We start from the raw sequence: 16,321 nt of genomic DNA on the forward strand, positions 1-16,321 counted from the left end.
TCTCTGCTGCTGCCTGATTCGTTACTTCCAGTTTCACGTGGTGTCCGGTTGACCCCTCAGTCCGTAACTCTGGTGTTTGTATCTTTGAAGTTCTACTGTAACTGTGGTACATAACCTATTGCTTAAAACAGCCTCTGTACCAAATGACTGGAGGATAGCTAATGTAACGTTGATTTTTAAAAAACATGCCAGAGGCAAACCGGGCAATTACAGGCCAGTAAGCCTAACTTCAGTACCAGGCAAACTGGTTGAAACTACAGTAAAGAACAGAATTATCAGACACACTGATGAACACAATATGTTGGGGACGAGTCAACACAGCTTTGGAAAAGGAAATCATGCCTTACCAATCTTTTAGAATTCTTTGAGGGGCTCAACAAACATGTGGACAAGGGTAATCCAGTGAATATAGTTTACTTGAACTTTCTGAAAGCTTTTGACAATGTCCTTCACCAAAGGCTCTCAAGCAAAGTAAGTAGTCATGAGATAAAAGGGAAGGTCTTTTAGTAACTGGTCAAAAGATAGGAAACCAAAGGGTGGGACTAAATGGTCAGTTTTCACAATGAAGAGAGGTAAATGGCAGGGTCACCTAGGGATCTGTACTGGGACCAGTGCTGTTAAACATACTCAAATGATCTGAAAAAAGGGGGTAAATAGTGAGTTGGTAAAGCTTGCAGATTATACAAAATTACTCAAGATAGTTAAATCCAAAGCTGACTGAGAAGAGTTACAATGGGATCTCACAAAACTGCGTAACTGGGCACCAAAATGGCAGATGAAATTCAATGTTGGTAAGTGCAAAGTAATGCACACTGGAAAACATAATCCCAACTATACATACAAAATGATAGGGTCTGAATTAGCTGTTACCACTCAAGAAAGATCTTGGAGTCATTGTGGATGGTTCTCTGAAAACATCTGCTCAATGTGCAGCAGCAGTCAAAAAAAGCTAACAATGTGAGGAACCAATAGGAAAGGAATAGATAATAAGACAGAAAATATCATAATGCCCCATTATATAAATCCATGGCATGCCAAACCTTGAATACTTCATGCAGGTTGGGTCACCCCATCTCAGAAAAGATATTAGAATTGGAAAAAAGTACAGATAAGGACAACAAAAACGAGTAAGGGTATGGAACAGCTTCCACATGAGGAGAGATTAAACAGACTGGGACTGTTCAGCTTAGAAAAGAGATGACTAAGAAGGGATATGACAGAGGTCTACACAATCATGAATGGTGTGGAAAAAGTGAATAATAGGCAAAGAAATTAATAGGCAAGTTAAAAAACAAAACACAAGGAAGTACTTCTTTATGCAACGCACAGTCAACCTGTGGAACTCATTGCCAGGGGATGTTGGGAAGGTCAAAAAGTATAACTGGGTTCAAAAAAGAATTAGATACATTCATGGAAGATAGATCCCTCAATGGCTAGTAGCCGAGATGGACAGAGATGCAACCCCATGCTCTGGGTGCCCCTAAGCCTCTGACTGCCAGAAGCATAGACTGGATGACAGAGGTGGATAACTCGATAATTGCCCTGTTCTGTTCATTCCCTCTGAAGCATCTGGCACTGGCCACTGTCAGAATACAGGATACTGGGCTAGCTGGACCACTGGTCTGTCCCAGTATGGCCATTCTGATGTTCTCATGTTAAAGATTTCATTATTCTCCTTGACCTGTCATGCATTTGTCTCACAATTTTGTGTCATGTAGAGCGTATCACATTTACAAAACAGACATTTATGCTTAAATATTAGTCAAATACCCACAGAGACCCTTATCAGTAGGGAAGTATTAGTCTCATCCTGATTTTACAGACGAAAAAAGGATTTAAGCCCTACATTTTCAAGAGTAGTGAATAATTTTTGGTGCCCATCTTGATACTTATAGCCTGATTTTCAAAGGCACTGAGCCCCCACAACTCCAGCTGAAGCCAAAGGTAGCAGTGGGTACTCAACAGCTCTGAAAATCAGGCCAAAAGAATCTCAACCAGGACACCCAGAAGTAGGGACCACTTCCGATAAGCTAGGTCCAAGTGATTTGCTCAAGATCAGGTAGAAAGTCTGTGGAAGAGCATGGAAAAGAACCCAGTGTCCCAACTCCTTGTCCAGTGTCCCAATTCCTTGTCCTGTGCTCTAACCACCACACAATTTTCATTACTGAAACACTAGTGAAGAATTATTTTAAAGTGAGATTTTTAACTGTGCTTATTTAGATTATGAAAGAGTTAAAAAAAGAGTGGAAGGAAACCCTGTAGCTGATGATGTATGAAACTGTAATGTTTTCATAGCTCACTCTCCTAAAAATACCACATTAGTGTATTTTACAATGTAGCTTACCAAAATACTGAGTAAGCTGTATATAACCTTTAAGACCAGATGCATTCAGAGGCAATACAAAATAGCAATTCTAAACATCTAAGTTTGGATATCAGGGTATTCTTACTTCTTCCCAACGCTGAGTTTCCACATGGAGATGTACCAGGGCCTTTAGGTCACCTATCTTCATGTAGGTTTCTGCTGCATAACCATGGTTGTCAAGTCTCTTAAAATAGTAGGCACATTTTGACAAAGGTTCACGCTCAGCTTTATCCAGTTTCCGAGCTATATCAATTAACCTAGAGACAGCAAAAGAAATGCAGTTGCTTTAGTAGCAGCATTTTTCTCTCTGCATACTTATTACATTGAAAAAATAGAAATATTTCAATAGGTTATCATTTAAAAGTTACTATATTGATGACATTATACTATGAACTTATTGGGAAGCATTCAATGGGTGTTCAAAAGGCTTTGCAAACACAAGACCAGTTGCTGCAACAGTGTGTAATTCCTTACTCCTGTGAGTAGTGACTTCAATTGGACTAGACTACTCCATCACCTGGTTCCACAACCCCTATTCATATACTACTCCATTCATAGTATATGAATAGGGGTTGTGGAACCAGGTCCTATACAAACCTCACCCAACATCCAAATCAGTATCCAATCTATATTACCCCCATTTTATAGATGGATAAACAGAGAAACAGGAAGGTTAAGTGACTTGTCCAAGAGCACAAAGCAAGTCAGTAGCAGAGCTAGGACTAGAACCCAGGGGTGAAATCCTGCCCCCATTGAAGTCAATGGGATTTTTGCCACTGACTTCGAAAGGAGACAGGATTTTACCCCAGGAGTTCTGAGTCCTAGATTATTATCCCTTCATAGTTTAAAATAAAAGAAAGAGGCAAGTTCACATGAGTAGTAGTGCGCTACTGTGAAGGTTATTCTGAAGAGACCCAGGATATACACATTTTGGGAACATTCTCATCTCACAGATAAATCCTTGCATATCCCTGCACTGTTTTATCCACTCATTTTGTAATGTATCCATGTACTTACCCTCTAAACCCAAATAACTTTTCTAACATAATGAAAGTTCATCTACTATAACTATAGGATAGGTGATGCTATACTGCAGTCAACATATGCAAGCCAAAAAGGGAGCAAAGCCAGTAAGATTTCTTTTCTTTAAGATTCTGCAGAATGCACTAAACTTCACATTAGACACTGTGATCTGTATCTCTGAGACAGAGCTAAAACATACATATCAACCCAGCCATGGTCTCCACTGATTTCTATGGCCTTCATGTGCTCGCCTGCAGAAATGTACATCTCCACTGCTGCTTTTGGTTCATTGATATTCTTGGCCCAATCTGCTTGTTTTGTGATTAGCATCTTAGTGTCTTTGGGATCTCCAGACCCAAGGAAATCCTAAGGAAGTGCAACAGATAACATTCTGGATTAAGCTTTCTGTAGCAAACATTGTGTCATGGTCCTAATTTTAAAGCATGTTAAGCAAAAATAACTTGGTATGGAAAAACAAAATTTAACACAACTTTGCCTCCTCAGCTAAAAATCAAAGTACACAGAGCACCAAGCACATATCTGAAGGCAGGAATGATTAATCATTAACTAATGCACTTGAGATTGTATAAAAAGTCAAGATATATCTCTAGTCCCAATCAGATTCAAATCAGAGAAGATGGGACACCCTGGGAAGATCAAAGGAAGGATTACATAGAACTGTGCCTCTGTTCAGAGGTAATGTATATACACCCATTTGCTTTCATGGAAAGTTCTCTCACTCTGCTGACCGACCTTCCCCACTGAAGGGGACGTAAAATTTGATTTTCGCCTGTTCTCCAGGAACCTGCCAGAGAAACTCAAAAAGAAGTAGTATTGCTCTCAAAACAGTTCAGTCAGGTCAAATCCAAGAGTTCCCAAAGTCTCCTCTGCTGGCCATGAAGGCATACTTTAATTCTGAAAATAAATCCAGTTCCTTGTTGGATTAGTAATGGCACATCTTCTTAATCACAGGTGCTTAGCCTCAGGATGACCAGTCACAAGGCCATCAGAGGTTGGAATCTTCTCTTCAACAAATATAATTGATAATCTTGCAATGACATATGATATATTTTAATTACGACTTTTTACAAGGACAGCATTTCAACTGCTCATAAATTAGTTGGGACTCTGAAATACTGGTCTTGTTGAATCTCTTACATAATAATGTCAAGTATCGGGGGTAGCCGTGTTAGTCTGGATCTGTAAAAGGCAACAGAGAGTCCTGTGGCACCTTTAAGACTAACAGATGTATTGGAGCATAAGCTTTCATGGGTGAATGCCCACTTCGTCGGATGCAACATAATAATGCAAATGCCATCTCTAGATACTACACATAGATACTACGATGATGACCACTCTAGAAATACTTATGATTGATTGATGAATCTCCTCTGCTGGGAATAAAGCCCAGGCACCAGGACCCTTTACAACAACATTCGTTGAAATTAATGTGCCAGATAAAGCATACCTGAACATTGCAAGACAGATCAAGGCAACTTCTGGCTGTTAACAAAATAGGCTATTGTATATTACAACAGCCCTCTAGTAATCATGAATATCACTTGAGATGTAAAAAAATTAGGAGCATGTAGGTGGGCAAGGAAGGGGGAGAAAAGAGAAAAAACAATCCTCTGGCAGATCCTGAGGTAATGGAAAATCTGAACCACCAAAGGAGAACTTTACAGAGTCAGAAGACCAACCGAGTAACTTTCTTGAGCAAGCCATCCAAAAGGGGCAGAATTATGATTTTTATATATCATCTTTGCATGTGGAACATAGGCCAGTAAGATTTTGCACAAATTGATTCTGCTTAAGATGCACCCACAATTCTGCTGAAGATAAAAGCTACAAAGATCACTTGATCTTGTTTGAACATTAAAAAGCCAAAGCACAGAAATGAGTGAAACAATAATTTGTCCGGTGTAATTTGAGTTCTAGCTCAGATCACTGAAATATATTAGAAACAAAGTTCAATTTCCTGAGCTGCAGTTAATTATTTGTGAATTTTCAGTAATTTGTGATCTGACATTCTGATGAAATGCCTACAGCCACATTTTCAAAAGTTTCCCTGAACTCCGCCCATAGTACTGGTTTTCTAGCTGTAGCCAATCAGTGGTCATTTTCAGTCATAAGGAGCCAGACCCTACAAATGCTTAATGATGGCAGGCATAAAAATCACATTTCCATGGATGGATAACTGGCAAGCAAGGAAGTTCTCCATTCAGAGCCCTCGTCTTTGTACCATCATCTACGGGCTTTCTTCATATGCTGTTAAGTACATTTATTTTCCTCTACGTGGAATTACTCTTGATAGGAGAGAAGACTTTTTACTCTATACTAGTTAAGTGGCCATGATTATTGCCAAGAATCAAAAAGATTCATAGGAGCAGCAATGGGAAACTTTTAGTCTATGAATTAGATTTATGTTTCTGAAGAGCCAAAACTCTGCAGCCAAAAACAGTGACAGTCAGACTTTCATGAGCAAAGCCCTACAATGTTTAGTGCAGACTCCACAACCTGTTAGAGAATTTTTTTTTCCCATGAGCTTCATATAGTTTATGTGTGTGTCATAGTAAAGTCCTTGTCCTGTGGTGTATAGAATGAGGCTGTGATGAGTGACGAATGAGACTAAACAGTGTACTCATTCTCAGGGATTTGATAAGAAAATACTATATAAAACTTGAAAGCCTAATAGTGCTTTCTTATCACCACATAAAAATGCCACTTTTTTCAAACTGTGTACAATTTATTTCTGTATGGGAATTCAATTAAAAAAAAAAAAAAAAGCAAAAAACAGATTTGATCTCTGAAAGCAAATTTTCGGGTAAACAAAGATGAACTAGATTAGTACACTGTGCCCTTTGCAAAACATGTTAGAGAAAAACAACCATAAGAGCTACACATTAACTCAAGATCAAACTGAAAGGAAAAAAAAGATTTAAAAGAATTTTCTTAAAGTAAAGTACAAAGGTGAATTAGTGAAGGTAAATTCATTAATTTCTGCATGTAACAATCAATTACTCTTAAAAGGAGAAAACTAAGGATAAAGGGCTCTTTCCAGTAAAGTACCATGAAAGAAGGCAAGAGATATATAAATTAACTCTAGGCCTTAACTACATAATTTTCTATTTATCATTCCATCCAATCATATGGGGAAAAAACCCACCCATGGTAACATCCAGGGGATGTGACAAAATCACCCACTGAAAAGCTAAAACAGCTTCATGGCAGCATATTGGAGAAAATACAGAACACAGCACTGCTGCATCTGCAAATTCCATTTTAGAAAAGGGTCATGATGTACAGAGTTTTTATAAAGGAGAGGCCCATCTTTTTCACTTGTAAACCAAACAAATTTGATCTGTGGCAATAAACATGGACCCCCACACTTAAGTTTTTACACAATGCTTTTCAGAGTAGAACCACACTTTGTAATCGTTTATAGTTGCATTAGCATTACGTTAATATTCTGTATTTAAATACTCAGTTGAAAACATTCATTACCTTTGCATAATCAAACATGCGTAAATCAGTGTACATATCAAGAGCGAGGCTCTCATGTCCACTCTTTCTGTATAGTTTAGCTGCCTCATGGAATTTTCCCTGGTAGGCATAAACATCTGCTAGAAATAGCTCATTGTTACTCTCTCCACGCTTCTTCCTCTCCTGGAAAAAATTAGGACAGGAAATATTCTACATAGCTACAGGCAGGACACAGGTTGGAAATAGCCACTGAAAAGTTAAACTATTAGTCTGACTATTTTAACTATTAATAAGATACAGTAATTAGGTCTCACCTAGATTTCTGGTAGAAATTCTTTACAATTAACAGATTAAATCCCATCAGTTAAAATTAAGGACAAACAAAATAAAATGGAAGGATAAAACATGATGGAAACTAATTTTTACAGATTTCATATGGAAGTTCAAAATACTGCTTTTTTTTTTTTTAAATGAGTATTTGATAGAATCCGCCATTTTCTCTAGTGGAAATTTACTAAATCAACTCAAAACAAAATCTGGCCAAACTAGCAATATATGCTCAGAAAAGGCACAACAATGAACAAACAATGGTACTGTAGGTCATAAACAGCCTCACAAAGTATGACAACCTGCCAGTGAATCAGAAATGCCCAGTAATACAGTGTGCCCATCATGCATAAAAGCCCATTACCAGATACAGATATGTTCAATAACTTTGGAAACAGCTGCATATATTGTCCAGCCAATTAAAATGTCAATTCAGCAAAGCATTTAAGCATATGTTTAAATCCATACAAAACCATGAAGAAATTTCTGGAGGTCAATAACTGTCTGCTTACATTTTAGAATATATTCAATATTTGATCATCAAGTATTACAATTGGAAACACTAAAAAAGTAGTATTTTCTATTCCTTAAAATTAAGGCTCACTTTCTGTATTGCTAGTGGATTACCATAGCGAGTACCATAAAAATGCCAATTTTTAAAAAAATTAAATACTTCATGCTTTGCATCAGGCCTACCCCAGCACATTTAATTGTTACATGGCATTGGGCATAACATACAAGCTGGTTGAAATCCTATTACCTAAGAGACAAAGAGAAGAAATTTTTAACTAAGAATTTCAAAGTCAATGCACAGTATAATCTAAAAAAAACCTCCAACAGTTTGAACAAATATAAATTTAACCACAAATGTATCCAATGAAACAGATTGAAGCTGAGAGATGAGAGTTGTTATAATTGATTGCTTCCTATCATGAAACATGTGTCCAGCTACCAGACAAAAAAACTGGTTTGTATACTACGGATCATAAGCGTTGGGGGTTAGGTAGTTAGGTGGGTGGGTGAATGGCTGGGTGTACACTACTAGAATACAAATAACATCTACAATTTAGGATACCTACTCTAGGTATCTCAACTGCCTTTAAAAACAATGACCATAGCAACATTGCACACACGTTTCACCATTCAAAAGTTATTTTAATTGAGAAGAAAGTTTGGCCAGAACACCTTGGTTATCTTTAACTTTTCAAAGTCTTATTTTATCTCTTATTTCTGCAGAGACAGACAGGGGGATTTACGTGTATTTAGGTCATTTAAAACAAATGCTCCACTTATAAACCTTTTATCCTTTGGCAAATTGCCTCTCCCTATGCTCATGGAGTCACATGTAAGATACACTGCATTTAGTGGGGGCAATTTTCAGTGCAGTGCACAAGACTTTATTCACACAATTTCCTTAATGCATACTATATGGATAAATCCCATTACAGTGATGAAACTGTACCTCAGTACAGTATATCCAAAAACAGGCTGTATGGATATACTAGATAGTGAATCAAATTGTGATCCTTCAATTGGAAGTCATAACATATTAATGCAATTCCCTTAAACGGCTTTCAGAATATTTTATAGGTCCAAGAAAAGGTATGTAGTTTTCTATTTTGTCCATTTCTCTTTATCCATTCACCTGGACCCATTATTTTTTTAAATCATGCCAATTCAAGTTAAAGCATGCCTACTTTTTACATAAAACAATTAGTTAATACCTATGTCCCCAAATTCTGAACAGAATTAAGCTGCATTCTGTAATATATGTTTCACATAACACAAGTTGTGTGGCAAATTTATACCGCTCTGAAAATTTAGGGTGTGGGCATCTAGATTTATAAAATTATAATCCAGACACTCAGCTGGGGATCTGGCCTTCACTGACTTCAATGGAGCTAAGACAATTTACTTCTGCTGAGGATTTAGCCCCTGGAAATGTATATTAGTCTGTTTTGTATAACATAAGAACATGACTTCCGTAATAAGCTACATTATAGGGGGTAAAATCCTTCATCCTGTTGTATAAATTCAATCCAGCACTGCCAAAGCAGATACAACCAACATCTTTAAAGATCACAGTTATTAACTGTGCTGATATTTATTTGACTGGTGTTGAAAGTTTCGTTTATACAATTTGGGTTAAAGGAATAATCAGTCAAAGGAGTTTTTACACATTAAGTCTTTTGGAATTCAGATCCTTCAGAATCTTCAGCGAGCTTGCCAGGTTTAGAGTTTGGCACTTGCATTACCTAATGTCCCCAGTCAGACAGAGGAATGTGTCATTGGTGTGAGGAATGCTTCATATTAATGCAATTAATGCGCTCAGTTACCCCCTTACTAACCTGTAATGGAGTCCCCATAAACTACAAGCAAGAGTAAGCAGTGATGCAGCATACCAGAACTATTTCTATGAAGGAACTATGTCAAGGAGACTAAAAGGTAAGCCTATGTTTATTTAAAAGGGAAAGATTGCTAATCAAATAAATACAAACTGCAATGCTGCAATACTCTGGATAGGATCAGGAACAGCATCTATAGAAAGGGAAGAGGATGGAGGTGGCCAGAAAGTGTTTCCACTTCTCCCATGGACTCGGAAAAAATTAGGGTTCCGAGTGCAGCACTTCATCCTGTATGCCAATCATGGGGATTGTGATAAACGTTTAGCTGGCACTCTGACGGAAAAAGGACAGCTCTGCAATGCTGGAAGAAGGGGATTATATTCTTCTACAAGGGGCATGCACCTCAATTAATATTTGCATGAGAAATTCCCTTTATGTCATTTCAGTGTAGACCTGTACACTTTGTTATCATCGTAATATCCAAGAGGAAGGTCAGAATAGTGCAGAGATTCTTTTATGTATGCCTATATACATAGTTATCGTACAACTAAATTCTATCAAGTAGTAGGGGGACAAATATGGCCTAGTGGCTGAGCACAACATGGAAGTCAGGAATCCTAAATTCTATTTACAGTCATCACTGACATGTCATGTGACCTTGAGCAAGTCATTTTATCTCTCTATGCCAGTTTTCCCATCTGCAAAAGAGAGAGAATAATAATTACCCTCCTCCAGCAGGTGGTGCAAGGTTTAATTAACTCATGCTTGTAAAGTGCCTTGAACAGTGCTGCAACAGTCTACAGTAGTATACCAGTTATTAATTGGATATAGAAGTTCTCTCTGATTTTTCTTAAGAAGTTTTCAATATTCTCATATAGTTCACTTTCCTCTTCATATTTTTTCAACAAGTTTCAGTCATATGGTTGGGAATTTGACTTAACACCTTAAGTCAGCATTTTTCACTTTTCATACATCCATCATTCCTTTAATAATCAGGAATACTGATTGTACAGAAAATCTTTCCAAAAAGTAGCTTACTTAAGCTTAATTTATGTTTTTACATTTTATATTATATTTAACATTCTTTGTTTTACCTCAATGCTGCTGATCAGTTCTAGATACCGAAGATCTCGTACTCTGGTAAATGCCTGTTAAAGGAAAAAGAAAAGAAAAAAGTAGCCACTTTATTGGCTAGCAAGTTAATTGATTTTGTGTTATATATAAATCAAGTTGTGGAAATAACATCAGGATAGACAACCAAACAATATATTTATCTTTGTGTATATTGGGGAGGCTGAAAACATGTCTTACTTTCTGTTTGTTTTAGTGCCTAACCCAATGGAGCTCTGACCATGATTGGGGACCCTGGGCACCACAATAAACAACAACAGGGTACTATCCAACCGTTTATTATTTAAAAGAAAGAGCACAGAAGGAGGCCAGCAGGCATATGCAGGTCAGTCCACTGAAGGGACACAAACCACCAACTAAAATGTTAAACAGTTTTATTCTGGCTATTTGAGGACTTTTCACTTTAATAGTTAAGCATGCCACACTTTTAAGCAAAATAAGGAAAACTGTTTTGCTCATATGCTACAAGGCAGAACACAAGTAAGTGACAAAGTTGATCAAGTATTCTACATATGCTTAAAGTTTTTATATCAAAGACAATTTATTGGATCCTTCTGAAAATTCAGTATGAAAGTAGAACAAACATATTACAATGCAGAGAGAGAAAAAAACGGTTGCTCACCGTTGTAACTGTTGTTCTTCGAGATGTGTTGCTCATATCCATTCCAGTCAGGTGTGCGCGCGCCGCGTGCACGATCGTCGGAAAACTTTTACCCTAGCAACACCCGGTGGGTCGGCTGTGGAGCCCCCTGGAGTGGCGCCCTCATGGCGCCGGATATATACCGCAGCCGACCCAGCGCCCCCTCAGTTCCTTCTTGCCGGCTACTCCGACAGTGGGGAAGGGGGGCGGGTTTGGAATGGATATGAGCAACACATCTCGAAGAACAACAGTTACAACGGTGAGCAACCGTTTTTTCTTCTTCGAGTGCTTGCTCATATCCATTCCAGTCAGGTGACTCCCAAGCCCCACCTAGGTGGCGGGGTCGGAGTGAGACATTGCTGTGTGCAGAACCGCTGACCCGAAAGCAGCATCGTGTCTGGATTGTTGCACCAGCGCATAGTGCGCCGCCAACGTGTGCACCAAAGACCACACTGCAGCTCTACAAATGTCCTGGATCGGGACTTGAGCCAGAAAGGCAGTCGAGGAGGCCTGGGCCCTCGTGGAGTGAGCGGTGAGGCGTGGCGTCGGGACACCGGACAGGGCGTAGCAAGCACGAATGCAGGACGTGATCCAAGAGGACAGGCACTGTGAGGAGACCGGTGAGCCTTTCATCCGGTCGGCCACCGCAACGAAGAGTTGCGTCGTCTTTCTAAACGGCTTTGTACGGTCAATGTAGAAAGCCAGGGCCCTGCGTACGTCCAAAGAATGCAAACGCTGGTCTTGACGAGTAGCGTGTGGCTTTGGATGGAAGACCGGGAGAAAGATGTCCTGGTTTACGTGGAAAGGTGAAACCACCTTCGGGAGAAAGGCCGGGTGGGGGCGAAGCTGCACCTTGTCCTTGTGGAACACCGTGTATGGGGGCTCGGACGTCAGCGCTCTGAGTTCAGAAACACGCCGTGCTGAGGTAATGGCTACGAGGAAGGCCGTCTTCCAGGATAAGTACAGGAGCGAACAGGTCGCTAATGGTTCAAACGGGGGCCCTGTGAGCCTGGAGAGAACGAGGTTGAGGTCCCACGTTGGAACCGGCTGGCGTATTTGTGGGTACAGCCGGTCCAAGCCCTTGAGGAATCTAGCGACCATCGGGTTAGAGAAGACCGATGCCGGGAGTTCTCCTGGGTGGAATGCCGAAATGGCGGCGAGGTGAACCCTGATCGAAGATATCGCCAAGCCCTGCTGTCTTAGGGACAGGAGATAGTCCAGTATGAGAGGGATAGGTGCCTGCAAGGGGGACGTAGCTCGTTGCTGACACCAACAGGAGAACCGCTTCCACTTGGCTAGGTAAGTGGACCGTGTAGAGGGCTTCCTACTTCCCAGCAGGATCTGCTGGACGGACTGCGAACATTGTTGCTCCGTCTGATTCAGCCATGGAGCATCCACGCTGTGAGGTGGAGTGATCGTAGGTCGGGGTGACACAGACGGCCGTGGTCCTGGGAGATGAGATCCGGACTCAAGGGGAGCGTGATCGGCGCTTGAACCGACAGCTCTAGCAGTGTGGTGTACCAGTGCTGCCTCGGCCAAGCGGGAGCCACTAGAATTACTCGTGCCTGGTCGGTGCGGATCTTGAGCAGCACCCTGTGGACAAGCGGAAATGGGGGAAAGGCGTAGAACAGGTGGCCCTTCCACGTTAGAAGGAAAGCGTCCGACAGAGAGCCTGGAGCTCGGCCGTAAAGGGAGCAGAATGCGTGGCACTTCCTGTTGGCCCGGGATGCGAATAGGTCGACCTGGGGAAATCCCCACCTCCGGAAGACGGAATAGATGATATCCGGGCGAATCGACCACTCGTGCGTCTGGAAGGACCTGCTGAGACGGTCCGCCAGCGTATTCTGGACTCCAGGCAGGAATGATGCGGTGAGATGGATCGAGTGGGCGATGCAGAAGTCCCACAGGCGAATGGCCTCTTGGCATAGGAGCGATGAGTGGGCTCCGCCTTGCTTGTTGATGTAAAACATGGCCGTGGTGTTGTCGGTGAGGACCAGCACGCAACGGCCCTGTAGGAAGTTGAGGAATGCCTGGCAGGCTAGGCGCACCGCCATCAGTTCCCGGACGTTGATGTGTAGGGCTAGTTCGGATGCGGACCACAGGCCCTGGGTATGACGCTCCCCGAGGTGAGCGCCCCATCCTAGAGATGAAGCGTCCGTGACTAGGTGGAGGGAGGGTTGTGGGGCGTGAAAAGGCACTCCTGCACAGACCACTGCGCGATCCAACCACCAGGTGAGGGAGGTCAAGACCGAGGGCGGGACCGTGACCAGCATGTTCAGGTCGTCCCGGTGAGGACGGTACACCGATGAGACCCAAGCCTGTAGTGGGCGAAGCCGCAGTCTGGCGTGGCTGGTTACGTAGGTGCACGAGGCCATGTGACCCAACAGGGTAAGGCATGTCCTTATGATGGTGAACGGAGATGCCCGCAGTCCGTGAATGACGCGTGCGATGGACTGAAAGCGGCCTTCTGGCAGAATGGCTCGTGCACTTCTGGAGTCCAGGATCGCTCCAATGAACTCTATTCTCTGTGTTGGCCCCAGAGTGAACTTCTCTCTGTTGAGTAGAATGCCCAGCTCGTGGAAAGTCTGTGTCACCATGTGGACGTGAGCTTGAACTTGGTCCCTGGTGCGGCCGCGCACCAGCCAGTCGTCCAAATACGGGAACAGCTGTACCCCTTGTCAGCGAAGGTATGCCGCGACGACTGCCAGACATTTCGTGAACACTCTGGGAGCCGAGGACAAGCCGAAGGGAAGGACTGCGAATTGGTAGTGCACCTTGTTTACTACAAATCGCAGGAAGCGCCTGTGAGGCGGATAAATTGCTATATGGAAATAAGCGTCCTTCATGTCGAGGGCGGCGAACCAGTCTCCAGGATCCAGCGAGGGAATAATGGTCCCCAATGATACCATGCGGAACTTCAACTTTACTATGAATTTGTTGAGTCCGCACAGGTCTAAGATGGGACGTAGACCCCCTTTTGACTTGGGGATCAGGAAGTAGCGGGAGTAAAACCCCCTGCCCCTTAACTCCGATGGAACCTCCTCTATGGCCCCGATAGAGAGGAGCCCAAAAACCTCCTGTGAAAGGAGTTGCTCGTGAGAAGGGTCCCTGAAGAGGGACGGGGAGGGGGAGTGGGAGGGGGGGGGCGAGGAAAATTGGAGGGCGTATCCCCTCTCCACCGTGCGAAGGACCCAACGGTCCGATGTTATAAGGGACCAAGCACGGTGGAAACGGGAGAGGCGATCCCGGAAGGGGGGAGATGAATCCTGGGTGCTGGCTCTGATGCCGTCCTCGACCGCACCTTCAAAAGGCTTGTCTAGGCCCTGAAGTTGGTCTCGGCTGGCCCTGGTTCTGACCGGGTTGAGGGCCGGTCGACCGTCGCCTACCGCCTCGACCCCGCCTCCTGGCAAAGTCCTGTCTCGGGCGAGGCGGGGGAGGGTAGAACCTCTGAGGCTGGGGCCTGAAGGGTCTGCGCTGTGGACCTGGGACATGCATCCCCAGAGAGCGCATCATTGTTCGAGAGTCCTTAAGGTTTTGGAGCCTCGAGTCTGTCTTTTCCGAAAACAGGCCCTGACCCTCAAAGGGCAAGTCCTGGAGGGTCTGCTGCAGTTCAGGTGGCAGGCCCGACACTTGGAGCCAGGAGGTTCGCCTCATAGCTATACCCGACGCCAGGGTCCTAGCGGCCGAGTCGGCTATATCCAGGGAGGTCTGTAGGGAGGTGCGTGCCACCCGCTTACCCTCCTCTACCAAAGTCCCGAACTCTTCCCTAGATTCCTGGGGAACCAGTTCCTTAAACTTCTCCATGGAGGACCAGGTGTTAAAACTATATCGGCTTAAGAGCGCCTGTTGGTTGGCTGCCCTAAGCTGAAGCCCCCCCGCGGAATAGACCTTGCGCCCGAACAAATCGAAGCGCTTAGCGTCCTTCGATTTTGGCGCTGCCGCCTGCTGGCCATGGCGCTCCCGTGCATTTACTGATGAGACCACCAGCGAGCACGGTTGAGGGTGAGTGTACAAGTACTCGTGGTCCTTGGAGGGTACAAAGTACTTCCTCTCCACTCCCCTGGCCGTGGGCGGAATAGAGGCCGGGGTTTGCCAGATGGAGGTGGCATTGGTCTGAATGGAGCGAATCAGCGGTAACGCGACCCTGGATGGGGCGTCCGCTGAAAGGATGTTCACGATCGGGTCGTGAACCTCCACGATCTCCTCCATCTGAAGGTCCATATTGCGCGCCACCCGGCGCAACAGGTCCTGGTGGGCCCGGAGGTCTATGGGGGGCGGGCCCATGGCGGATGTCCCCGCTACCGCCTCATCAGGCGAGGAGGAGGAGGATACGCCCGGTGGCAAGGGGTCCAAAGGCAAGTCTTGCTCCAGGTGCTCCTGGAGCTGGGCCTCGCTCGTCCCAGGGTCTATGGCCTGCGCGGGCGTGGGCACTGGAGCCTCCATGCCCCCTGGCGGGGGGCGGGAGATGGTGGCCTCCGGGGCTCTGGGCTCAGAGCGTGCCGAGCGGGAGGCAGACGGTGGGGCCCCTTGGGCTTGGTGGTAGGCCCATGGGGTCCAAAAGGACCAGTGAGCAGGTCCCTGCGTAGGGTCCTCTGCCATGTCCTGCGAGTGGCCGATGTCCGCCGAAGCCGCCTGTCCCTGTGGGGGGTAGGCCGATCTAGAGGCCCCTTCAGAGGAGTGGGACGCGGATCTCGACGGCCATGGCGGTGCCGAACGCGATGCATCCGTCCCCGGCTGGTGCGGTGCCGGTCGTAGGGCGATGTGTCCCAGCGTGCCGGAGATTGGTGCCGGGATCGGGATCGGTGCCGGTAGCCGCGCCGGTGCCGCGATCCGGATCTGGACGACGATCGCGACGACACCCGGTGCCGGGAGCGGTCCCTCGATCGGCGCTCATACCGGTACCGGGAGGTGCGCCTCGAGTCCGACCGGTGCCGGCGGTCGCGACGGTGCCGAGATGTGGAGCGGCGCCGCGAAGAGGACCTCGACCGCGAGTACGACCGGCGCCGA

The 16,321-nt window shown here is 44.4% G+C and overlaps 1 protein-coding gene across 6 annotated transcripts in view; it reads right to left on the reverse strand.

The window, feature by feature from the left end:
* The window catches only part of IFT122 (intraflagellar transport 122), a 53,982-nt gene that overhangs the window by 12,596 nt on the left and 25,065 nt on the right, over positions 1-16,321 (reverse strand). For 3 of the 6 annotated variants that reach the window (XM_065407413.1, XM_065407411.1, XM_065407409.1), the window contains 4 exons: positions 10,638-10,691; positions 6,893-7,054; positions 3,588-3,754; positions 2,451-2,622 (listed from right to left, as the gene is read on the reverse strand). In XM_065407413.1, coding sequence (XP_065263485.1) covers positions 2,451-2,622; positions 3,588-3,754; positions 6,893-7,054; positions 10,638-10,691 — 555 coding nt within the window. The remainder of the gene's footprint in view (positions 1-2,450; positions 2,623-3,587; positions 3,755-6,892; positions 7,055-10,637; positions 10,692-16,321) is intronic. The other 3 variants (XM_065407414.1, XM_065407412.1, XM_065407410.1) reach the window with 1 other exon arrangement.

Source organism: Emys orbicularis, chromosome 7 (assembly GCF_028017835.1).
Source record: "Emys orbicularis isolate rEmyOrb1 chromosome 7, rEmyOrb1.hap1, whole genome shotgun sequence".
Lineage (NCBI taxonomy): Eukaryota > Metazoa > Chordata > Testudines > Emydidae > Emys > Emys orbicularis.